Source organism: Phlebotomus argentipes, unplaced genomic scaffold (assembly GCF_947086385.1).
Source record: "Phlebotomus argentipes unplaced genomic scaffold, Phlebotomus argentipes genome assembly scaffold_4, whole genome shotgun sequence".
NCBI classification, from domain to species: Eukaryota; Metazoa; Arthropoda; class Insecta; order Diptera; family Psychodidae; genus Phlebotomus; species Phlebotomus argentipes.
Genome location: NW_026776174.1, coordinates 9,599,949 through 9,624,220, shown reverse-complemented (window position 1 = coordinate 9,624,220; position 24,272 = coordinate 9,599,949). Strand labels below are relative to the sequence as shown.

General features: G+C 41.1%; 7 protein-coding genes across 7 annotated transcripts; 5 read left to right on the top strand and 2 right to left on the bottom strand.

Annotated features, from left to right (window-relative positions):
• Positions 1–100: 100 nt before the first annotated feature.
• Positions 101–1,240, bottom strand: LOC132258638 (uncharacterized). The gene has a single exon (XM_059756032.1). The coding sequence runs from the start codon at positions 1,121–1,123 to the stop codon at positions 248–250; it is 876 nt and encodes a 291-aa protein (XP_059612015.1). The 5' UTR covers positions 1,124–1,240; the 3' UTR covers positions 101–247.
• Positions 1,241–1,507: 267 nt separating this feature from the next.
• LOC132258446 (lysosomal-trafficking regulator) lies at positions 1,508–12,219 on the top strand. The gene is made up of 8 exons (XM_059755774.1): positions 1,508–1,670; positions 1,747–1,924; positions 1,996–4,552; positions 4,830–5,573; positions 5,629–8,724; positions 8,777–8,985; positions 9,043–10,842; positions 10,903–12,219. Exons 2-8 carry the CDS (start codon positions 1,814–1,816, stop codon positions 12,169–12,171), a joined length of 9,786 nt encoding a protein of 3,261 aa, XP_059611757.1. The 5' UTR covers positions 1,508–1,670; positions 1,747–1,813; the 3' UTR covers positions 12,172–12,219.
• Positions 12,208–13,576, bottom strand: LOC132258719 (serine--tRNA synthetase-like protein Slimp). The gene is made up of 2 exons (XM_059756163.1): positions 13,543–13,576; positions 12,208–13,479 (listed from the first exon to the last, which is right to left on the bottom strand). The coding sequence occupies exon 2, from the start codon at positions 13,470–13,472 to the stop codon at positions 12,225–12,227; it is 1,248 nt and encodes a 415-aa protein (XP_059612146.1). The 5' UTR covers positions 13,473–13,479; positions 13,543–13,576; the 3' UTR covers positions 12,208–12,224.
• Positions 13,577–13,606: 30 nt separating this feature from the next.
• On the top strand, positions 13,607–16,013 carry LOC132258713 (luciferin 4-monooxygenase-like). Its single transcript, XM_059756156.1, has 4 exons — positions 13,607–14,104; positions 14,163–14,370; positions 14,640–14,970; positions 15,027–16,013. The coding sequence occupies exons 1-4, from the start codon at positions 13,808–13,810 to the stop codon at positions 15,997–15,999; spliced, it is 1,809 nt and encodes a 602-aa protein (XP_059612139.1). The 5' UTR covers positions 13,607–13,807; the 3' UTR covers positions 16,000–16,013.
• A 32-nt stretch (positions 16,014–16,045) lies between these two features.
• Positions 16,046–20,460, top strand: LOC132258445 (uncharacterized). Its single transcript, XM_059755773.1, has 9 exons — positions 16,046–16,390; positions 16,456–16,663; positions 16,861–17,188; positions 17,249–18,223; positions 18,343–18,349; positions 18,394–18,612; positions 18,698–19,245; positions 19,300–19,465; positions 19,521–20,460. Exons 1-9 carry the CDS (start codon positions 16,046–16,048, stop codon positions 20,325–20,327), a joined length of 3,603 nt encoding a protein of 1,200 aa, XP_059611756.1. The 3' UTR covers positions 20,328–20,460.
• A 573-nt stretch (positions 20,461–21,033) lies between these two features.
• On the top strand, positions 21,034–23,408 carry LOC132258444 (uncharacterized). Its single transcript, XM_059755771.1, has 4 exons — positions 21,034–21,156; positions 21,244–21,791; positions 21,846–22,011; positions 22,128–23,408. The coding sequence occupies exons 1-4, from the start codon at positions 21,034–21,036 to the stop codon at positions 22,932–22,934; spliced, it is 1,644 nt and encodes a 547-aa protein (XP_059611754.1). The 3' UTR covers positions 22,935–23,408.
• LOC132258443 (luciferin 4-monooxygenase-like) lies at positions 23,407–24,172 on the top strand. Its single transcript, XM_059755770.1, has 2 exons — positions 23,407–23,529; positions 23,621–24,172. The coding sequence occupies exons 1-2, from the start codon at positions 23,407–23,409 to the stop codon at positions 24,170–24,172; spliced, it is 675 nt and encodes a 224-aa protein (XP_059611753.1).
• Positions 24,173–24,272: the final 100 nt, after the last annotated feature.

The window sequence follows — 24,272 nt, the reverse complement described above, 5'->3', positions numbered from 1 at the left end:
TTTTCACATTGGCGCTGTTAAATTTTTATATAGGGAAAAGTCAATGTTCTTTTTCAAAGAGTTTGTTATCATTTGCTGACACTTCCTCACAAATCTTCACACAAGTAGAAAGACAAAGAGTGTGTTATTAGCATCATTGCCTTTTATTGTTCCAATTCATAGCAGATTATTTTATAAAAGAATTATATGCATTAGGTCTAACTAACCAGTGGTATCTCAACTAGTTTTCAACATTCGGTAAATAAATTTAATTAATTAAACTCAAGTCTAAAGTATCTCTGTTATAAACATCATCATCCTCTGGCTGATCTCTCGATGTCTTTGATGTCCCTTCACCGGCACTCCTATCGACTTCTTCGACTCTCTGCTGCTTAGACGATGGACTGGTGGATTTGATTGGCGGCAACTTTTGCCTCTTCGGCAGAGGCACATCCTGCGAGCTGAAGTTGGAATCTTGGGAGATCTTCTGAGATCTCGACACTGAATCAGGATCCATTTCGCTCTCCGCCGAAATATTTCCTCTCGTTGACGCTGATGTGTTGCTCTTCAGTTGATCCTCCAGAGCAGCAATTCGTCGCTTCTTCGAGTTCAGCAGCAGGACGACTTTGGACAGAAGTTCATTATCCTCCTCGTTTTTCCCCTCCACGAATTTCTCGTACTCCTTAAGGCACTTCTCATTGACTCTCTGTAATTTCTCCAATTCTTCTGATTTTGCTGCTAACTGTCTTCGCAATTCCCTCACAATATCGATCATGCTGCTTCGAATCTCTGTGTCCGGAGTCTCAGGTAGTTGTTTCATATTCACAGATCCATAGAGAATTCTTATATCCTCAACCATCGTCCATCGGAAACATCCCTCCGTCAATTCATAGGTGAATTTCTCCGTGATCGCTGTTAATGCCTCCTTGGTGTTGCTGAGGAAGTTCTCCAAAGGCAACTCCAAATCTTTGGACTTACTTTCAATCTCCCACATTGGCAGAAATCCTTTCCAAGCGGTCTTTTCCGGTGATTCCTCCACAATCAGGAACAAGTTGATTCCGTCTTCTGTCCATTCGCTCTTCAGGAAGACCTTTCGATCATCCGAAAGCGTGATATTGTTGAAATCAACACTGTTGTAATCCATTTAACAAACCAAACAAACTGACATGCGGCGGAGCTTTAAAGAACTTAGAGAACCGCGTAGCAAATTCGCACAGGAAATACAAATTTGACAACATATTTCAGGACGAGGAAGAGAAGTTTGTTTCACAGATGCGCTCTAATATGTAATAAAGATTAGTAATCGAACTGAATTAATGCACAGAGATCAATTCTCAACTTTACAAAAAAGATCCCCTCAGAAATATCCACTCAGAAGAGTCCACTCTCCCCTAAGAGATTAGTACTGCGTGAGGTGTTGGGCATGTCGGGTAGCCGAAGGCGTTCGGGTATCATCATCAGCTGTTTTTATGTACTCCGCTTCGCGCCTATGTACCAACTGTCAGCTGGCTTTGTAATATCTTGACCAAAAGTGCGTGAAACTCTGTCCGACAAAATATCATTAATTGCACAATTCCGTGCGACATAACATTAATCGCAATGCAAGTGCAGAAGAAGTGATTCAAGTGCTTTACAGTTTGTCTACGACTTTAGCAGTGGCTGTGCCAATTTAGTAGCAAAATTGAGGTGAGGTGAGATTTCTTTCATTGTTTGGCCATCTTATCAGTGCGACAGACTAGTAAAATTTTCCTTGTTTATACTTAGCAGCTCACGAGAGAGAGAGATACCGAATGAATCACTGGGATTATCGGAAGCTCAAGCACAGTGGCAAGCAATGGCCCAGAAAGAAGCTGCTGCTGTGAGTGAGAATTCTGAGACGGAATTGCTAAACACCTTCTGGAGTAACTACAACCACAAGCGAACAGCAACAGGCTCTAATGAAGAGGTAATGATATTCGACAGAGGTGAAGCGCAGAATTAGAAATCACACAACCTCTTTGTTTTCCACATTTGCAGTACATTTGGTTGGAATTGTTCCTCTTTCACCTTCAGCAATGCCAATCGTCGAGCATTGCGAGCTTCGAAAAGAACTTCCCACACAGCTCCTCAATCTCTAAAGCCCTCTCGAATATTTTCATGTTCCTCAATCTCGCCGCAAGTTACGACTATGAGGCGAAGAAGATTCGCACTTTGATCCTCCTGACACTGCATAAGATCGGAATGAGGGAAGTTGACGAAATGTTTGCCATATCGATTGTCAGGAGGTTGAAGAGCATGTCAGAAATTGGCATTAGTGATACAGAATATCTTCTGAAATTCCCAATTCTCTGTCCATCGATCAAATTACTGAACTCATCAACCAAATACAGCAATGCCATTTCGCCAAAGAGCTCAAATCCAAGTGAAAACTGCTTTCTGCAGCAGAACAACATTGAAAGTCGCGTTCTGGAGTATGAAGACTATCTAACGGATGAATTTAAGGAGTTTTGTGATGTTAAGATTGATGATAAAATTGAATTTTTGGCTGTGCTGAGCACTCTGCACCAGATTCTAATGATTCAGGGTGTGGATGAGAAAGAAAACTACTTGTTCACAACAGAGTGCCTTAAAATTTCCGTTGATGGCATCACAGATCACACTTGCAAGAATTGCAATTCAGAGCTCATTTGGATAGACATTCTCTCGATGGTGCTGCAGAATGTCTACGCGAAGGAAATGTCCTTAATGCACAACATCCAAATGAAGGACGTGGTGAAAGGTCTGATTATCAAGCATACAGACTCACGCAGAAATGCCTCAACATTAGTCTACTACTCTTATCACTTGTTCACCATCATAAACAACACCTTCTTTGTGGAGAACGAACAAGAGAATGGCAAAAATGGATTTGGAGACTTCTATTTAGAAATAGAATCACGAAAAGAACTCTTTCTCGAGCTCTACAGAAACATAACGGAGAACAATCCAGAAATGAGTGCGAAAGTAATCAATCTCTGGATAGAAATTTATGTGAATTTCAAAGAAATCGAAGTGAAGCAAATTAAGCAGCTGCAAAGAAAGCAAAGTGCCAACAAAAAGTACTCTCAATCTCATCATTTGCACAAGCAGCAACCGTATAGAAAGTTCATTTGCTTCCTAGAATGTCTTCTTCTGCACGTCCTGCCCAATTGCATGGCACGACATAAAGGAAAAATCCTGACAACACTCAAGAATATCGGGATTTGCTGTTGCAATTGTGCACGATGGTCCATAAAAATCCTCTTGGATTTGAGTACAAACGATAAAATTGCCACAGAAGTGCTTATCTTCGCTAGAAAGCAAGTGATATCGACAATATACAGAAATTCTCACTGTCGTTTGTGCTTTGAGAAGACCAGCTCACAATTTGCAGATGATGATTTCGTGAATATGCACAGAAATGCATTTGTCAACATTTCTGAAGATATCTTCCTGCCTCACTTATCGAAACTGGCACACTTATTGCCCTTCTCTCTGCAAAGTCGGCTGCTTTTGGATGTTTTGTGGCCATTCTTTCTGCAAAAGTGTCGCAAATCAAACTTTGAGAATATCGATCAGTGCTTCAAGGCAATCTGTGGATACTTAAAAGATCCGGTTCTGATAAAAATATTCCTCACTGAGGACACGCTGGAATATTTGATCAGAATGATATCCATCCCAAAAGCCTTTCCCTACATTTACACCATTCTGCAAAATGCCCTGCTTATGGACACTGAAGATGAGATGCGAAGCTTAGAGAAGAGAATTCTAGCAATAATACTGGAGAATACAAGGATTGTTACTCAAGTACTTAAGATTTACATGCGGAAAATCTATCCGCATTGCATGCAATCGGAAGAAGCGTTGAGAGACCTGAGAGAAAATGCTATAATAAAACTCTTACTTTCAAAATCCATAACAGTGACGCACGTACTTGAAATGGCTGTTTTACAGTGGAGAATTATTAACAGATTGACCGAAAGTGATTTTATGCAAAACAATCCAGAATTTTACACACCCAAAGACACATTTGATTTTGCCCAAATGATTTTGTCATTTCTTTTGGGAATATCGAGAACATCAGAGCCAAATCCATTGAAAGATGCCAAGATTGAAACTGTGCCGATTTATGGAAAATATTTTACTTTACAAACAAGAAAATCATTTAAAGTGTCTGAGGAACAATTGACCAAGAAAATAACAATATTTGCAGAAAGATATGACTTGAATTATGCCAAAATATCGTCTGAATTGATGTTGAATGAACAAATGGACAATATAAACAATCTCAGCTTTGGTGAAGGCAAACAATCATGCACAGAAACAATAAACCAAGAAATTAAACAGAACAAAGCCGGCTCAATGCTGGAGAAATTCAATAGATTCCTCTTCAATGGTGTTATCGGCTTTGTCAATGATCAAATCGATAAGAATTCGCACAAAAGCGAAATGGTTGAATATGAAAATAAACTTTTCGATCAGTTAACAGTCAATGAAGATGCTCAGAGACATATTTGGGCAATTTTCCGGGCTGTATTGAACACCTTTGTGGCATCTCACGGCAAGAGTGACACTGGTAAGTGAACTTTCTAAGGCACGCCTGCGGTTAATATCGGCACTCTTTCATTTTTCCTCCAGACAGTATTAAATTTCCACCCATTTCTTGACCTGTCAACACTTTTTTGCCATTGTCGCATTAATGAGGAGTCGAAGCCCTACAAATAACTCTATTTATTCATGCACAAGCTAGTCTCAGTTTCGCACTGTCGCCCGTAGAAGCATGTTAGAGCCTCTTGCTTTGCCTAGAAATCCGTGTTTTATTGGCAATTAATTGCTAAATTGTCTTCTTACAGACTTCAAAATGCTCTTCGCTCTTCAGGAACTGAAAAAGCTCATCCTCCAGCACTCACTGGATACGTGCAATTCCATGGAAAGTGCCAAAGCAATTGTTCGTGCCTTAGAAACCATCCTATGTGTGGGAGAATCAATTTGTGAGTACGAGTTTGTCAGGAAATCAACGGAAACACTCAAGAGAAGTGAGGAATCCGGTGATGATGACTTCCAAACACCATCACAGAGCATTGATTTTGATTTCGATGACGACAACGCCAGCAGCTATTTAACAGCTGAAGATCGTGACACTCTTTGTGATTCTCCGAGTTGTGATAAATTTCAAATCCACGTCCAAAGTGAAGAGAAGAGTTTTGCAATCAATGAAAATGTCTGCAAAGTTATAGTGGAGATTCTTTTTGAGATTTCTGAGCTGTGCATCAAAAATCCATCAATTTGGGAGGATCAACTCTTGAGATTATTCGTTAAACTTCGCAAAGTCAAACACTTGGAAGAACTCACAACTTTCCTCATCAAAGGATTTTCTTCAATTCTTGAATTCAACGATAACAGATTGATTTATCTGCAAAATTCAATATTGGAGTTGATTGCAACGTTGGACACGTCAGAGGCCTTAGCTGCTTACTTCAAGCTCTTCACAGCTATTGATCCGCCAGTGGAACTGCTCCTGGCGAGACTCACAAGCCTAAGCACAGCTAAAAGGGACATCAATGTTCTGGTTGAAGTGAATTTTCCAACAACCAAAGGTTCGTATGATTTTGTGCATTCAGAGAGAGAAAAACTAATAAAATCTTCTTACAGATGATTTGCTTCCCGAGAGTGACCTTATTTTCTACGATAGCATGCAAATGTTAAAGATGAGGGCTTCCATAATTGCACCCTTGGATTCTGTAGCCTTCACGCCATGGAAAACGCAAGGATTTACCGTGAGTTTATGGATGATTTTAAAGGAATTCCCCTCGGTAGAGAAAATGCAGGATATCCGGAATTCAAGGGACAACAAACAACTCAAATCCAATCAAAATACGACGCATATCTTCACCATTGGCACCTCGAAACTCCTGTTGTCCATTCATTTGGACAATGCAGATCCCAGTCTATTGCACATCCAGTTGATAAAGCCAAGCAAGGCTGTAATCCATGAGAGTCTGGATGTTCACAAAGTGCGATCAAACTGTCCAGCGGGGATGCAAAGTATGTTGAACTTGACAAAAAGTGCTTTGAGAAATAACTGGGCTTTCATCCAGAGAGACAGTGATCAAGGAGACTTTAGAGCTGCATGCATTCAAACATCAATTAATGTGAATCTTCCACTTCGTCAGTGGACATTTTTCACTTTCTCAGTTATTCCCAACGATTCTGGTATCATCATAGACATCACAGTGAATTGCAAGGAAAAGTACAATGCAATAATTTTCGCGGAAGAAATTCACAAGTCCATTAAGAATTCAAACATCAGTCTTTTGGCTGTGGGAGATTCACAATTTTCGCAGAAAAATACCTTACAGCGAGTAAAGTACAGCATCACGAATCTTATGCTATTCCGGGAAGTCATTTTTGAGCCTCCCATACTTGCGAGTTTCATGAGTTTGGGCCCAAATTGTAATAATCTCATCTCCGGACAAATTGGCAATTCAATACCCAATTTTGGCTTCATCAATCCACTTTCATTCAAGACACATTTACACATCAGTGTCAATGAATCAATCAGACTTCTTCGAGAACACCTGATTCTCACCTTCTCTGCTGAAAATCCGTCAATTGTCATGGAATACATCACAAATTGCAACATAGGAACACCTCTGCACATCACAATGAAGAACAATGCATGTCAGGCTGAGAGAGTAAATTCCTTCTATTGTGCAATAATGCAAACTGGAGGACTGTCATCGCTGCTCTTCCTATTTGCCAGAGTCGTTGAGGTAACAGACAACTCAAGACTCCAAGCAGCGGCTCTCAGGATTCTCCTGAATGTGGCGCACTCGAATGTCGAACTGTACACAGAATTCATCAAAGGAGAATATCTCAATAAGATTGGATCGGTGTTAAAGAGCAGCAAGTGTTGCAAAGACTTCCTTATCTTGCAATGTTTTATGGACACAGCATTCGACAAGCCAATAATGTATGAAAAAGTCGATGGATCCTTTGGATTGACATCAAATAACAGCTATTTGATCTATCCCGAATTGGTGATCTTCATAATAACCTATTACAGAGATTGGCACACAGAATCCGGCAGGGTTTTGGAATTTACACTTAGAATACTGAAATCTCTAGCCTCAAGAATGTCAAAGGACTTCAACATCAGGCAGATGATGAATGTTGATATCCTTCCGAATCTCATAAACTTCTGCAAAGTATTCTTCGTGGGCGTCTCTCCGCCCATCAATATTACAATGAAATCGGCAAAGTTAATTGTACAGATTATATCAGGATTTGGACCAACACCACCATCAACATCCTTCATTGATGAAATTGCGAAACTTCTACTGCTTCTGCACGAGCCAAGTTACACTTATGTCACTCAGGATAGAGGAAATTACTACTATCTGCTGTCTAAAGCCACACCCAGTCCACCAAGATTCAATCAAATCGTGAGAACGGCAGAGAGGATAAAGACAAAGTTCCATTTTCAGCGTAAGAGAAATTCTTCCCCATACAACGCAATAAAAAGGAAAGTGAGGAGTGTCTCGATGGACTGCTTGTGTCCAGATACAGAATATTATGAGAGAGGATCTCAGAAGGAGAATTTCCAAGAAACTCTCAGTGAAATTGTCGATTTGGCGAAATCCGACAGTAGAATTAACAAAGTCTCCATGAAGGATGTGACAAAACTGGGAAAGAACATGCAAATTGAGAAGATCCTGAAAAGTAAGAGGACATTGAGGAAGAGCATAAGCTACAATAGGAGTTCATTTGAGTTGGGAATCAAAACTTCACCTCTTATTCAATCCAAGGCCAATTTGAGATCTCCGCTCACAGCTTCAGGCACATCAGCTGTAAAGGATAAGCCGAGTGTGGCTGTGGTTCAAAGAGAATTGCTCAAATTACTTCAAAATTTCATTGTTATCATGCCGGACAATGCTATTGCCGATGTTCTCTCCCATTATGTCACATTTCAACTGCTCCTAATCTTGGCCAACAATCCTAGTGGCGATGTGAGAGCAGAAATTGTCACTCTGCTAGCAAATCTCTGTGATCGCATGCCTCAGGAGAGAATATCCCAACACTTCAAATCAAACTATTTCTCACACCTCGCTAATCAAATATCAATCTACCCAGCGAATTACACTCTGATGATGTCCTGTCGAAAACTGGCCGCTTGCTTGCCTGAGTGTGCAAAGCAGAAACATAGAATAGGAGTTGTTTTGCTGATAGCAATCCTCCCACAATTGCTTCATGCTCATGAGCATTCCCTGAAGTCATCCTTGCTAACAATTTGCAATATCTACGAGAAATACGAAGATGATCGATCATTTTATATCGAAAGCGGACTCATTCCTTCGCTTGTGAAGTGTGTTATTGCTCTGTACGTTGAGCAATCGCACGTTGACTTCGCTCGAGGAATTGCTTATCATGTTCTTTTCACTATTTACTACTTGTCAAAGATGTTTCTCACCGCTCACGATGTTAAGCATCTGCAATATCTGTGGAATTTATTGAACTATATGGATTATACAGAGAGAGAATCAAGCTCTGAAGTTGTGCGTCAAGGCGTAAGAGCGGCACAAGCCAGAATAATCAACGGTTTGTTAAATGCTTGTCAGCAAAAGTACAAAACCCGCAGGATTATTCGATCGATTATCTACATTAGAGGATGCAGCTTATCTGTGCCAGAAATGAGATCGCGCTTTCAGAATCTCCTGGAACGCAGTATAATGTTTCTGCAGTCGAAAGGTAAGACACATCTTTAATCTAGATAAAGGAATTGACTCAATTATCATTTCAGACTCCAGACATGAACTCCAGAATGAGGAAAACGAACTAGTGAGATCGATCATACGCTTGGGACTCGTTGGACGAATGAAGATCGGATCAATGATCATTTGGTCACTCTGCCCCAGTCGAGGAGTGGACTTAAAATTCTTCATAATACGCTGCCTATCATATTTGATGAAGTCCAAACATGTCATTACCTTTGGCTTCAACCTATCATTGGTAAGTGAAATCAGTGAAATTATATTAAATGATCTACTATTCTTCTCTCTTTATTAGATCAGGACATTGGCAAATCACTTCCACTCAGTCGTGAGCGAAATGCCTGGCCTCGTTTCCACAAGCCAATTCATAATGCTGAGCAAATTTGTGAAATTCATCGGAGGTTCTAACAGTGCATCGAGTGCAGATGTTGAAAAAGTAACACTGAGAATTGATGAGATTAGCAAGGGATTAGATATTACTCACTTGCCGGAAATCGAAAGAAGCATCCATGAATTTGAGTCTATAGCCTTGTCTTGCGTGGAAACGTCCCTGAAAGTCACACGGACGTACTCTGAGCTACAAAATACTGAAAGAAGAAATTTACTGAATCAAATGCGCTGCGAGAAGACCTCAAATTTCAATTGGAAATATTTCATCAGCCAGATGACACACGAAGGAACTCCCTTCTACAATGAGAGATTCAACAAAGTGTCCTGGGAAATGGACGACACAGAGGGACCAAGCAGAGTGAGACTCAGACTAAGAAGATGCAATCTCACAATGGCTGAGCGCTTTCTGCTGCCCGAGGCGAGAGAAAAGTACAAGAATATATCTCGTCATTTGCCACTGCAGTACTTAATTGAGTCGCTAGAGAGAGAGAAGAACGCATTATCCGATCAGGTGCTTTACAACTTCTCATCGGCCTACATTACTGCGGATTCGGAGTTTCCGGGAGATCTTGTGGTCACGGAGACCATGATTAAATTCTTCCCGGATGATGAATCTCAAGAGATTATCATTGTGGAAATTGCCAATATTCTGGACATATGGCTGAGGCGATATGAGCATCACAACAAGGCAATTGAATTATTCACAGTGTCGGGAAGATCACTTTTCTTCGTATTGCGCGAATTGAATGATCGCAAAATCTTTGCAAAGTATTTCTCAGACAAGATTTGTGACTCATCAAACACTAAATGGCACTATTTTATGCTTCAACAGTGGAGAGATGGACAATTGACAAACTGGGAGTATTTAACAGCTTTGAATCAATTGAGTGGCAGATCATATCAGCATTTAATGCAATATCCTGTATTTCCATGGATCCTGGCGGATTATCAAAGTAGTGTCTTGGATCTTACCAATCCTAACATCTACAGAAAACTGGAGAAACCCATTGCAATACAGCATCCTGAGAGCGAAGAACACTTCAAGGAGTTGTACGAATATTTGGCTCAGCCCGGAAATCGGAATGTATCCCACTTTCCATATCACTACAGCTCTCACTACTCCAACTCTGGAACAGTTCTCAGCTTCATGATCAGAATCCCACCATTCACGAGCATGTTTATCAAATACCAGGACAACAATTTCGATCTTCCCGACCGCACGTTCTTCTCAGTGAGACACGCCTGGCGTCTAGCAAGCAAGGACTCACCTACAGACGTGAAAGAGCTCATTCCTGAGTTCTTCTCACTGCCTGAGATGTTCGAGAATAGTGAGGATTTCGACTTTGGCGTAAGGCAATCCGGTGAGCGGGTGAATCATGTGACTCTGCCTCCGTGGAGCAACAATTCGTCACGATTGTTTGTCCTGATCCACAGACAAGCCCTCGAGTCAGACTATGTGAGAAGTAGACTGCATCTGTGGATTGATTTGATTTTCGGATATAAGCAAACAGGAAAAGCTGCAGTTGCGGCTCTGAATGTTTTTCATTCAGCCACCTATCCTGAATTTCCTGAGCCTGCATCAACAGATCCTGTTGACAGATCAGCCTACACAACAATGATCAAGACATACGGACAGATGCCTAAGCAAGTCATAGCGTTTCCGCATCCACCAGCAACTAAATCTGACCAGATTTGCGACTATCAGGTAAACTATTTTAATATTAGTTTTGCAGTTCTTTTAGAAGTAAGAAATTCCTTGTTTCAGACCTCCTTTGCTACGTGCACTGTCAAGGGTCTCAAGTGGGGAATTTATACAGGATCACCACAGCTTCCCATCCCAGAATGTGTGGCAATTTATCAGCAAGTGGAAGTGCAACTAAGTAAAATAATCTGCATGGAGACAACTAATGCAGCTTATGGTTTATCATGCTATGAGAATTACATGCAAGGAATCGAAATTGACACCTTCTATTGCATCACATGGAAACATGAGGATAACATCGTTAGGATACGATCAATCGGCGAGGATATTTCATATGCAAAACCACTGTTTCAATCATCAAACTTTGATCCCATCACCAGTTGTGGCACTCATATCAATTCCAATCAACTCTGGTTTGGTCACCAATCCGGCAGAATTGTCGTGTACCAGTGTAGTGACTTCATCCCTGAGAAACTGAACAAAACCCGGTACTTAATGCACTCTCCGCTGGCCAATACCATGTCCTACAATTCGGCATTCCGCATGTGCAAATCCTCAGGCACTCTGGGAAGGAAGATAAATGAAACCATTGGCAAACAGATCAGAGATGTTGGCAATCTAAAGTGGAAAAAATCCACGACGCTACTTTTCCACGATGGAGAAGTGACTGGAATAAGCCTCTGTGTGGAATTCAAAGTGGCCGTCTCCATTGGAAAAGATGGCAAGACAGCAATCTGGGATACAAACACTCTGGAATACATTAGGCAAATTCCTCCGCCAAACACATCATCACAGCTGCCAATCACTCTCGCAGCCATCAGTCCAACATTGGGAGACATCGTCACTATTCACTGCAATGAGAATATGAGTGGAGAAGCCTTGTCAGATACTGAAGTGGAGGTGGATGATGAAAGTTACGAGGTCACAGAGTCAAACATTGATGACTTCGTGAAGATCTCGATGAATCTGACTGGGAAGACGCTTCTGCGAGTGCACACCGTCAATGCCAGTTACGTGAGTCACATAATGCTGAATGAGAACATCCTGTCCGTGTGCTATTCCAATGTGAAGGAGGGAACAGGAATCAATGTGATAGCCACAGGATTGGAGAGAGGCATCGTGAAGCTCTGGTCGAGTTGGGATCTCAATCTCATTCGCGAAATAGACACACAAATGACCGATGTTGTAGATATTTCATATTCGACATATCAACATTTGATCGTTCTTACAAGAGACAACATAATTCAAGTGTGGGAATCTCCCTGTCTTTTGGGAAATGCTCCCAAGTTTCCCCAGAGTATTTTTCGAAACAGCCAGTGGAGAATATTGTGAGATACTAACACCTTGTCACAAAATATAACTAATATTTTTAGAGAAAAAGTATTTTAATTATTGACTTTACATAAGTTTAGAAGGTTTTCCACATTTGGTTCGGGCTGTTCCAGCAAAATCTTCCTCAACTCCGCGATATTGACTACAGTGGCGGTAACAATGTGAGGGAACATGAATGTCTTGCCAATCTTGTAGTTGAACAGCAATCTCTTGCTAATATAATCACCATGAAGACTCACATTTGCAATTTCAACGTAAGCATCTCGGCTGGAGGAGTGCATTTGCAGAGAAACTCTCATCATTTCGGAGCTGTCCAAATGTTCAGGCACTACGTTAATAATCCGAAAATGGTTCCCCAATTTCTCATAAATTTCCTTCAAATTACGCATTATCTCATTAAATCTTTCTTCAGCTTCAGCACAATTGCCAGATGCATAGAAGAGTTGCACAGAATTTCCTTGCTCATGCTTGGGCGTGTAGCATTTCCCATTAGCAACAAAGGCGAGAGGCAATTGAGTTGAAAATACTGTAAGTCTTGCAATGAAACTTAAGAAACTCAGCATTGTTCCTCCTCCGGACAAGTGCAGAAGATTGATTTTGTTGTCTTCCTCCTCGAGGACTTGAAACAATCGGTTTTTATCTACCCCAGCAGCTTCGACGATCACTGATCTCACGAAGTCAGGATTGGAAAAGAACTCATATCCTTTCTCCTTGAAAATTCTCTGGCAATAGTTGGGAAAGACAAACTCAAATCTCGCCAAATTTCCCGTTGTATAGAGATTGATGTCATCCGCAAGTTTCCCAGGCGCTGAGGATTTTTCCTTGTTCAGAAACGTGTGCAAGACTTCATCCTTGACTCGAGGGTGAATCACATTGGGAACTTGCAAGAATATGTTGATAAACTCCTCTTCGAAACCATATGAGTTGTCTTTCAATTTTGTCAGTGAATTCCTGACATTTTTTCCTTCCGCTTTGAGTTTCTCAATTTCTTCCTTCTCAAGGTTTTTGTATTGCTGCTTTAAAGTGTTCGCAATCTCTGTCCTTTTCTCCTCCAGAGAATGTAATCTCTCTTGAAGACTTTCGTACTCTTTCCACTGGGAATAGAGTTTATTGATGTCCACTGATGACTTCCTCTTCATAAGATTGTCCTGAAGGGCTTTCTTATCTCCCAAAACTCCTCTAAAGTCCATGTAAGGATGCACAGAGGCATATTCCTCACGAGCCTTATCTCCAGTAAGATACAATGCTGAGAACTGCCGCATCTGTGATGACACAGAGATGCTGAGACGCCTCAAGATCATCGCAAATCTATTGCAAAAAACGAAATTGAAATTATTTATCAGAGAAGACTCCAATGATATCAGAACTCACAAGAAATCCGCTACTATTCTTCTTGGAAACTGAGGTTATGAGTTTGTTTACAGTCGTGACATTTTCTGACAATTCGCCGGCCTCATCGAAATTTTATCAGCTTATCAGGTATTTATTGATTTCTATTACGCCTAAAGTACTACACACCACTTGAGATCATTTTACTATTCGGAACTTGTTTCTTTTTCTAATAGTTCACAAAATTATTGTTTAAACGGTTTAAAATATGTGACACAGGACTTTTTAAAAAATTTTGTGAATACATATGAGTCACGCGGAAGAACATGCCACAGCAAAATACACAATAACGCGAATAACATTGAGAATTTATTATCGTAAAAATTCATATTCTCAACCTATTCCCAGTCAAGCGATTCAGTCACCTTACCAACGTTCACGAGTGCGGGCTTCAATAGCAAATCACGCAAATCACCTGAGAATGAGTTCGTCCAGTCAGCATATTTTGTACGGGGGCCCCGATCCGGACCCCACAGATGGTGAACAGTCCCTTGGCGAGTTCGTCCTGAACCGTCTGGATCGATTCAGCGAGCAAATCGTCTTGGTGAGTTACATTTACTTTGCATCACGCCATGAGGAAACCACGCAATCATCTTTTTCAGATTGATGGTGTCACGTCAGAAGAGATGAAGTATTGTGAGCTGAAGGAGCGCAGCATCCGATATGCCCAGATCTTGCAGGATGCCGGATTCAAGGAGGGCGACGTCATAGGATTGTGCAGTGAAAATCGCCTCGATTTCCCATGTGTTCTCTTCAGTGCTTTCTACCTTGGAGTCACTGTTGCGCCGCTCAATTTAACATATTCCGATAGTGAGTACACAAAATATACAGCTTGTTTAAATGCAAATTCACCTTCAATTGCGTGTTATCATTTGCATTTGCCGTTTATCGTTAGCACCGATAAAGCGACTCACTAATTCCCTGAACCTGCTATTGACTTTTGAAACGTCTTGTAACTCTTATCAAATGTTGGAGATAATGTTATCAATATTTGACTATTTATTGCTGTATTGATAGAGTATCAATTAGAATGACTTAACGGTTTTGCAAGGACGGTAAAAATGTCCCTTTCTTTGCAGGTGAACTTCATCATGCGCTCAACCTATCAAAGCCCAAATTCATCTTTGCTTCGCCGTATGTAATCGAAAAGATTGCTAAAGTCGCTCAGCAAAACACTTTCATAAAGAAAGTTGTAGTGTTTGGAGATGATAATTTCGCTCTTAAAGGAGTCCAAAGCAGCAAGGATTTTCTCGAAAACAAGCGAATTCCTCCTGTGAAGAACTTCAAAGTGAAACCAACAAATATTGAGGATACGGTCGCCTTAATTCTATGCTCAAGTGGAACTACAGGATTGCCAAAAGGAGTTCAGCTGACTCAATACAACATTCTCATAGCAATAGCACACATTGGGTAAATCAATTCTCCTGTGCGATCATCTCTACACGCTAATCTGTATGTCATTTCAGGCTGGGAATCTTCACAATTGACATGCCTCGCCAAGATATGGTGATTCTTGGAATTATTCCCTGGTTCCACGCTTTTGGCTGCTTGACTCTCTGCGGCATGTCGCTCTCTGGAATTCGCATGGTTCTGTTGCCAAAGTTTGAAGAATTCCTCTTTCTGAGCTGCATTGAAAACTACAAAGTCACGCAAATGTTTCTCGTTCCGCCACTGATGGTCTTCCTGGCCAAACATCCTCTCGTGGACAACTACGACATGTCTACTGTGGAGGAAATCATTTGTGGCGCCGCCCCGCTTAGCAAGGAGTTAGAAGAAGCCGTCTCTAAGCGCATCGGAGTGGTCGTTAAGCAGGGATATGGAATGAGTGAAATGACTCTCAGCACTTTGCTGCAGACCCACTTCAAGAAACCCGGCAGTGTTGGGGATCTCAGACCGGGAATGTGGGGAAAAGTCATCGATCCAGACACAGGGAAGCTCTTGGGGCCCAATCAGCCCGGAGAGCTGTGCTTCAAGGGATCTCAGAATATGAAGGGATACATTGGGAATGACAAAGCCACGAAAGACACTATCGATGCCGAAGGATGGCTACACACAGGAGATATTGGCTATTATGACGATGACAAGCAGTTCTTCATTGTTGATCGTCTCAAGGAGCTCATTAAGTACAAAGGGTACCAAGTCCCACCGGCTGAAATTGAAGCTCTCCTCCTGACCCACACGAAGATACGAGATGCAGCGGTTGTGGGACTGCCAGATGAGGCTGCAGGCGAACTACCATTCGCCTTCGTGGTGAAACAGGCGGGAGTTGATCTCACTGAGAAGGAAGTGATTGATTTTGTAGCAAAGAAGGCCTCTCCGGCAAAGAGATTGCACGGAGGAGTGAAATTTCTCGAGGAAATCCCCAAAAATCCGAGTGGAAAAATCCTCAGACGCGAATTGAGGACAAAACTCAAGACCATTGTAAAGTCCAAGTTGTAAGAGAAATTCCTCAAGATATTTTTTTTGCTTATATTGACACTTTTTTATGTTAAGAATTAATATGATTGATTGCCTGTATACTCAAATTGATTGCATAAGTATTCAAACATTCGATGATGGTTGTACGAACTTCGTTTTTCTTCGTGCACCATTCGCACTTCTAAGCGCAGAGCAACACTTTATGGTCATAATCTTGGAGTGGAAGTCTCATTTCGCCTCAGTAAAGCGAACAGTGCAGCCCGTGAAGGTTGTTTCAATTGCAAGTATGAGCGACGACGACAAAAACATTGTGTACGGTGGACCACGGGTCACGGATTTCACGAAACTCGTGGGATCCCTTGGTGAATTGCTCTATTTTCAACTCAACAACAATGAGGACAAAGTGGGAATTGTAAGTGAAAATCGACTTAATCTTTATGACCCGAAAGGAGATTGATAACATTTCTCTCTACACAGATAGACGGTCTCACTGGGCGGAAAATTACGTACAGAGACATCAAGCAGAAAGCCCTACACTTGGCTGAATACTTTCGTCAAAGTGGAGTCAAAGCCGGAGATGTTATTGGGATATGCAGTGAAAATCGTCTGGAGTTTCCATACACTGTGTACGGAGCATTTCTCGTTGGGGCCACCATAACAACAATTAATCTCCTCTATACCGAACGTAAGTTTGCGTGCAATACAAGATAGGCTGAAAGTACAAGTGTTTATTAGATAAGAAGACGGTTCTCTAGAGCGTAACCAAAGTAACTAAATATGCTAAATGCAAGGTAAAAGCATTGAAAAGAAAAGTAATATTTAAATATAAACATATGAAGCACATTCAATGCTAATTGAGGTATATTTTAATTACCCTTCCAGGTGAAATGATCCACACACTCCAACTGACACGGCCCAAAGTTATTTTCGGGACTGAACTTGCCGTTGAGAGGCTTCTGGATGTCGCCAAAACATGTCCATTCATTGAAAGAATTATTCAGTATGGAGACACAGCAATTGTAAATGGCGTTACAGTCTTCAATGATATACTGAATGACAAGAGATATGCAAAACCTGAAGAAGATCACGTTCACCCACCGGAAAACCTCGATCGAAGTGCCCTAATTATGATGTCGTCTGGAACAACGGGGTTGCCGAAAGGAGTTGAAATAACTGAGCGAAATATCCTGGCTACATTGGGTCAATCCGTGTAAGATTTGCTCATCAATTCTAAAACCTACAATTCCTTATCCTTACATTTTTCTTACAGGGACGCAAGAAATGAACTGTACCAAGAGGAAATGGAACTCGTAATCCTTAGCATAATTCCCTGGTTTCACGTTTATGGACTTATGACCCTGATTTCCTCCTCAATTGGCGGAATTATCCTCATTTCACTTCCACGCTTCGAAGAGCACCTCTTCCTGAGTTCCATTGAGAAGTACAAAGCCACACATGCTTTCATGGTGCCACCGCTAATGGTTTTCCTGGCTAAACATCCTCTAGTTGCCAAGTACAATTTGACTAGTCTCCAGGAGCTGTACTGCGGAGCTGCTCCTCTCAGCAAGGAGGTGGAGAAGGCAGTTATGGACAGGATACCCAACTTGAAAGCCATAAGACAAGGGTTTGGCTTATCAGAGACAACCCTCAGCGTCTTGTCCACGCGAGGAGTGAAAACTAAGCCGGGAAGTGTTGGTATAGTTACCATCGGGACCTACTGCAAAGTTATCGATCCAGAAACTGGGAAAATCCTCGGCCCCAATCAACCAGGTGAACTCTGCTTCAAAGGACCCCAAATAATGAAGGGATACGTCGGAAACAATGCTGCTACCAGGGAAACTATCGACTCAGACGGATGGTTTCACACCGGCGACGTTGGATATTATGACGATGATAAGTTCTTCTTCATCGTGGACCGCCTAAAGGAGCTCATCAAATACAAGGCTTTCCAAGTGCCACCAGCCGAGTTAGAGGCACTGCTTGTGGCTCATCCTAAGATCGCTGATGCGGCAGTTATTGGCCTTCCAGACGAGAGTGCCGGTGAGCTTCCACTGGCCTTTGTCGTGAAGCAACCCAAAGTGGATGTCACGGAGAAAGAAGTCAAGGACTACATAGCCAGCAAAGTGACCAACTACAAACAACTACGAGGAGGAGTTCGATTTATCAATGAGATACCAAAGAACCCGAGTGGGAAAATTCTTCGACGCGAATTGAGGCTGCTAATCAAAAATCCACAGTCCAAGCTGTAAAGATGTTGCGGATTGTATATCAGATTAATTGAGGTGATAGTATTTTTCTTGATATAATGATTTTCAGGTGACTGTATTGTGGAATTATAAAAATAGAATTCTTAACTGTGGAAAGCCACAGTGTCAACAATCATATGCGAAGATCGTACTTTGTGTTTGTTTGTAGTGCTTTATCAAAGCGATAAGTCTATCACTCTCTGATATAAGACGCTGTTGCTTACTTCAAAGTCTCAGTATTTGTGGAGTTGTCACAAAGTTGAGAATGGTTGATGAATCTTTCGTGATTTTCGGTGGACCGTGTCCAATTGACTACACAGTGAACAATAAAAGTTTGGCAGAACATGCATTTAAGAGCCTTAAAGCGAATGGAAATGATGTTGCAATTGTAAGACACCAAAAGAAGTGAAGTTTCAGTGTTATTATTGTTCGATTATCACTCCCTCTCTTTCTCCGTTTCTTCTACGGCGCAGATCGATGGAGTGTCCGGAGAAATTATCAGATACAGCGCTCTTTTAGACAGGGCGTTGACTCTGCTGAAATACCTCCAGAAGAAGGGCATCGGCTCAGGCGATATCATTGGAATATGTTGCGAAAATCGACTGGAATTTCCAGTTGTGGCGCTCGCCACGATCTTCGCCGGAGCCACACTCTCGACCCTCAATCCCAGATACGTTAATCGAGAGATCAAGCATGTCTTGGATCTCACAACACCGAAACTGGTCTTTGTCACTTCATCGGCCTTGGGCAGCATCATGGAAGTGAGCAAAGGAATGAGGTGCATCAAGGAAATCATTCAAATAGGGAACGAATCGGATGCCAGAGTATCTGGAATTGCAAGATTTGATGAGATTTTACGTGATCCGAAGTATAGAATGAGCCAAGAAGAGTTCCAATTGCCTTCCACGAGCAGTTTGGATGCTCATGATGCATTTATCTTGATGTCCTCAGGCACAACGGGAATGCCTAAAGGAGTTGTTCTTTCGGACAGAAATGTCTTGGAAGCTCTCGCTAATCTGGAGTAAGTTACATAACACTTTTAATGATAAAACACTCTAAAGAAATTTCATTTCAGAGAGACAAAAAGATCAATGTTCACCATACCGAATGTGTGTAGTATGGGAATCTTACCGTGGTTTCATGCCTACGGTCTCGTCACGCTCATCAGCATGACTACTAAAGGTGTAAAAATAGTTTCTCAGCCTAGATTTGATGAGAAAGCTTTTTTATCTTCAATTCAGGTAAATCGCAACATACAATTCACTAAAACTTACTATAACATCTTCTTATTTTCAGCAATATAAAATTACACATATGTTTCTGGTTCCTCCATTGATGGTGTTCCTGGCTAAAAATCCAAATGTTAAAAACTACAATTTAACTAGTTTGAAGGAAATATTTTATGGCGCTGCTCCATTAGGTAAAGACATCGAGGATGAAGTAAAAGAACGAATTCCCAGTTTAACTAAAACGCAACAAGGCTATGGAATGACAGAAACTACTCTAACCGTCTGTGGTGCAAGAGATGAACGTCCTGTTCAAGGCAGTGTAGGCAAAATAACAGCAAAGACTTGGGGCAAAGTCGTGGATCCAGAAACTGGAGAAGCTCTTGGACCCAACAAACCCGGAGAGATTTGTATCAGAGGTCCTTCTGTGATGAAGGGATATTACAAAAACCCAAAGGCCACTCAGGAGACTATCAGGAATGGCTGGCTGCACACCGGAGATATTGGATACTACGACGAGAAGAAGAACTTCTACATCGTCGATCGACTGAAGGAATTGATCAAGTACAACAGCTTCCAAGTGGCTCCTGCTGAACTGGAAGCCTTGATCCTGACTCATTTAGCGGTCAAGGATACAGCTGTTATTGGCATTCCCCACCCGGAAGCCGGAGAACTCCCTGCAGCTTTCGTGGTGAAGAAGGAAAACTACGAAGCGACAGCTGAGGATATTGCCAAATTCGTCTCTGATCGGGTATCAAATCCCAAGAGATTGCGAGGGGGCGTTCATTTCATCGATGAAATACCCAAAAATCCTAGCGGAAAGATTTTACGAAGAGTCTTGCGTGATAGAATCGCTTCTCTCAAATCCAAATTGTAATCTTATCTATTAGCTTTGTCGGTTAAAACTAACTCTTAAGTTTGGTTCATTATCATAAACTTATGATCTCTGGCATTTGCAAAATCATTCTCATTTTACTTTTTCGATTCGAAAACTACCTTTTTGAGTTTTATAAAGTATAAAGATACACATGTCTTCATGGTGCCTTCGTCAATGGTTTTTCTGGTAAACAACACCCTCGGAATGAATACAAGATTAGCAATTTAGAAAAAAAATTTAAAAAAAAATCCTGGTATAATTCAATTATGCGACTTCTGCTTCAAAGAACCAAAAAGTATGAAGAGATGAATAGGAAATAAAAGACAGATCAACGAAACTATCGACTTAGATAGATGGTGCCTCACTGAAAAGCGTGCATTTACAATGATGATAAGAACCTATATGCGAACTTTCTCTAAACAAACTGAGGCTGCTAATCAGGAGTCCACTGTCAAAGTGGTAAAGATGTTGCGGATTGTATGTCAGATTAATTGATGTGATAGCTTTTTATCTGGTTTCAATGACTTCCAGATGAGTTTTGTGGAAAAAACAGAATGCTAACGGATGAGACCAACATCAGTTAGGAGTATATCATAAATGGTATTTATATTACTTTATCAATATGATAACTCTGCAACTCTGATATTTAACGCGATGTTGTTCGCCTCAGAGCCTCAGTATTTGAGAATTTGTAACCAAGCTGAGAATGGCTGAAGAATCTTTCGTGATTTTCGGTGGACCGTGTCCAATTGACTACACAGTGAACAATGAAAGTTTGGCAGAATATGCATTTAAGAGCCTTAAAGCGAATGGAAACGAAGTTGCAATTGTAAGACACCAAAAGAAATGGAGTTTCAGTGTTATTATTGTTTGATTATCACTCCCTCTCTTTCTCCGTTTCTTCTGCGGGGCGCAGATCGATGGAGCGTCCGGAGAAATTATCACATACAGCGCTCTTTTAGACAGGGCGTTGACTCTGCTGAAATACCTCCAGAAGAAGGGCATCGGCTCAGGCGATATCATTGGAATATGTTGTGAAAATCGATTGGAATTTCCAGTTGTGGCGCTCGCCACGATCTTCGCCGGAGCCACACTCTCGACCCTCAATCCCAGATACGTTAATCGAGAGATCAAGCATGTCTTGGATCTCACAACACCGAAACTGGTCTTTGTCACTTCATCGGCCTTGGGCAGCATCATGGAAGTGAGCAAAGGAATGAAGTGCATCAAGGAAATCATTCAAATAGGGAACGAATCGGATGCCAGAGTATCTGGAATTGCAAGATTTGATGAGATTTTACGTGATCCGAAGTATAGAATGAGCCAAGAAGAGTTCCAATTGCCTTCCACGAGCAGTTTGGATGCTCAGGATGCATTTATCTTGATGTCCTCAGGCACAACGGGAATACCAAAGGGAGTTGTTCTTTCGGACAGAAATGTTTTGGAAGCTCTCGCTAATCTGGAGTAAGTTACATAACACTTTTAATGATAAAACACTCTAAAGAAATTTCATTTCAGAGAGACGAAAAGATCAATGTTCACCATGTCAAATGTGTGTACGATGTCAATTTTACCGTGGTTTCATACTTTTGGCCTTGTCACCCTCGTCTTCTTTATTACCAAACGTGTAAAAATAGTTTCTCTCTCCAGATTTGATGAGAAAACTTTTTTGTCTTCAATTCAGGTAAATCTAAATATACTATTTTAACTAGTACAATCTTTCAATAAGAGGGATGATCTGATTTATGTTGCCAAATATGTGTATTACTGAAATTCACTTTAATATCTTCCCACTTTCAGCAATACAAGATTTCACACTTCTTTCTTGTGCCTCCTTTGATGATATTCCTGGCTAAAAATCCTAATGTTCAAAACTACGATTTGAGCAGTGTAAAGGAATTATTTTGTGGAGCTGCTCCATTAGGAAAAGATATTGAGGATGAGATAAAACAGCGAATTCCTAGCTTAACTGAAATTCAACAAGCTTATGGAATGACGGAAGCTACATTGGCATTAACCGGAGCTAGAAACGAAAGTCCTATTGAAGGTAGTGTGGGTAAAATAATAGCGAAGACTTGGTGCAAAGTCGTGGATCCAGAAACTGGAAAAGCTCTTGGACCCAACAAACCCGGAGAGATTTGTGTCAAAGGACCTTCAGTAATGAAGGGATATTACAAAAACCCAAAGGCCACTCAGGAGACTATCAGGAATGGCTGGCTGCACACCGGAGATATTGGATACTACGACGAGAAGAAGAACTTCTACATCGTCGATCGACTGAAGGAATTGATCAAGTACAACAGCTTCCAAGTGGCTCCTGCTGAACTGGAAGCCTTGATCCTGACTCATTCAGCGGTCAAGGATACAGCTGTTATTGGCATTCCCCACCCGGTAGCCGGAGAACTCCCTGCAGCTTTCGTGGTGAAGAAGGAAAACTACGAAGCGACAGCTGAAGATATTGCCAAATTCGTCTCTGATCGAGTATCAAATCCCAAGAGATTGCGAGGGGGCGTTCATTTCGTCGATGAAATACCCAAAAATCCTAGCGGAAAGATTTTACGGCGAGTCTTGAGAGATAGAATCGCTTCTGTCAAATCCAAATTGTAATCTTTGCTATGAATTAACCTCTTAAAGCAGTCCTTTTTTCAAAATCTTATGATTTTGATTTCCTTATTAATTGGAAAAATTATACTTATTTTATCTCCATACTCTAAAAACACATTTACCTAACTAGTAGCAAACAAATCGCAGACACCGTTAAAGACATACATACTAAGCATAAATTTACAGTGCAAGCTGTAAAGATATTAAAATTCCTCAGTTTTATTAAAATGCTAGTACTTTTTTCTAAGTTCAATAACTTTCAGGTTCCTAAATTGTGAAATGAACAAATATTAAGTTTTTAGATGGGCTCTAAACGTTTTTCCAACAAAGGATCATACTTTGTTTTTCTAATTTGCATGTAATATAGATAAGAAAAATTGTTATAGAACTTTTTATGGTCTTCAACATTATTATATATAACGCAATGCTGTTTGCTCAGAATCTTAGTATCTGAAAAGTTTTCTCTAACTTAAGAATGGCTGAAGAATCTTTCGTGATTTTCGGTGGACCGTGTGCAATTGACTACACAGTGAACAATAAAAGTTTGGCAGAACATGCATTTAAGAGCCTTAAAGCGAATGGAAATGAAGTTGCAATTGTAAGACACCAAAAGAAGTGGGGATTCAGTATTATTATTATTATTTTTTGATTATCACTCCCTCTCTTTCTCCGTTTCTTCTACGGCGCAGATCGATGGAGTGTCCGGAGAAATTATCACATACAGCGCTCTTTTAGACAGGGCGTTGACTCTGCTGAAATACCTCCAGAAGAAGGGCATCGGCTCAGGCGATATCATTGGAATATGTTGCGAAAATCGACTGGAATTTCCAGTTGTGGCGCTCGCCACGATCTTCGCCGGAGCCACACTCTCGACCCTCAATCCCAGATACGTTAATCGAGAGATCAAGCATGTCTTGGATCTCACAACACCGAAACTGGTCTTTGTCACTTCATTGGCCTTGGGCAGCATCATGGAAGTGAGCAAAGGAATGAAGTGCATCAAGGAAATCATTCAATTAGAGAACGAATCGGATGCCAGAGTATCTGGAATTGCAAGATTTGATGAGATTTTACGTAATCCGAAGTATAGAATGAGCCAAGAAGAGTTCCAATTGCCTTCCACGAGCAGTTTGGATGCTCATGATGCATTTATCTTGATGTCCTCAGGCACAACGGGAATGCCTAAAGGAGTTGTTCTTTCGGACAGAAATATCTTAGCAGCTTTTGTTTTTCTGGAGTAAGTTATGCAATGGCTCTAATACATTCTCATAATAGCTCACTAATTAAATTATTTTCAGAGAGATAATTCAGTCAATGTTCACCATACCAAATCCCTGTACG

Excerpts from the sequence above, each read along its gene's own strand:
- LOC132258638 (XM_059756032.1), bottom strand. The coding sequence starts at position 1,123 with ATGGATTACAACAGTGTTGATTTCAACAATATCACGCTTTCGGATGAT.
- LOC132258446 (XM_059755774.1), top strand. The coding sequence starts at position 1,814 with ATGGCCCAGAAAGAAGCTGCTGCTGTGAGTGAGAATTCTGAGACGGAA. Across the intron at positions 5,574-5,628 it reads GAATTTTCCAACAACCAAAG|ATGATTTGCTTCCCGAGAGT; the intron begins GTTCGTATGATT and ends ATCTTCTTACAG. Across the intron at positions 10,843-10,902 it reads ACCAGATTTGCGACTATCAG|ACCTCCTTTGCTACGTGCAC; the intron begins GTAAACTATTTT and ends TCCTTGTTTCAG.
- LOC132258719 (XM_059756163.1), bottom strand. The coding sequence starts at position 13,472 with ATGATCTTGAGGCGTCTCAGCATCTCTGTGTCATCACAGATGCGGCAG.
- LOC132258713 (XM_059756156.1), top strand. The coding sequence starts at position 13,808 with ATGAGTCACGCGGAAGAACATGCCACAGCAAAATACACAATAACGCGA. Across the intron at positions 14,105-14,162 it reads TCAGCGAGCAAATCGTCTTG|ATTGATGGTGTCACGTCAGA; the intron begins GTGAGTTACATT and ends CATCTTTTTCAG. Across the intron at positions 14,371-14,639 it reads CAATTTAACATATTCCGATA|GTGAACTTCATCATGCGCTC; the intron begins GTGAGTACACAA and ends CTTTCTTTGCAG.
- LOC132258445 (XM_059755773.1), top strand. The coding sequence starts at position 16,046 with ATGTTAAGAATTAATATGATTGATTGCCTGTATACTCAAATTGATTGC. Across the intron at positions 16,664-16,860 it reads TAATCTCCTCTATACCGAAC|GTGAAATGATCCACACACTC; the intron begins GTAAGTTTGCGT and ends TTACCCTTCCAG. Across the intron at positions 17,189-17,248 it reads GCTACATTGGGTCAATCCGT|GGACGCAAGAAATGAACTGT; the intron begins GTAAGATTTGCT and ends TTTTTCTTACAG.
- LOC132258444 (XM_059755771.1), top strand. The coding sequence starts at position 21,034 with ATGGCTGAAGAATCTTTCGTGATTTTCGGTGGACCGTGTCCAATTGAC. Across the intron at positions 21,157-21,243 it reads ATGGAAACGAAGTTGCAATT|ATCGATGGAGCGTCCGGAGA; the intron begins GTAAGACACCAA and ends TGCGGGGCGCAG. Across the intron at positions 21,792-21,845 it reads GAAGCTCTCGCTAATCTGGA|AGAGACGAAAAGATCAATGT; the intron begins GTAAGTTACATA and ends ATTTCATTTCAG.
- LOC132258443 (XM_059755770.1), top strand. The coding sequence starts at position 23,407 with ATGGCTGAAGAATCTTTCGTGATTTTCGGTGGACCGTGTGCAATTGAC. Across the intron at positions 23,530-23,620 it reads ATGGAAATGAAGTTGCAATT|ATCGATGGAGTGTCCGGAGA; the intron begins GTAAGACACCAA and ends TCTACGGCGCAG.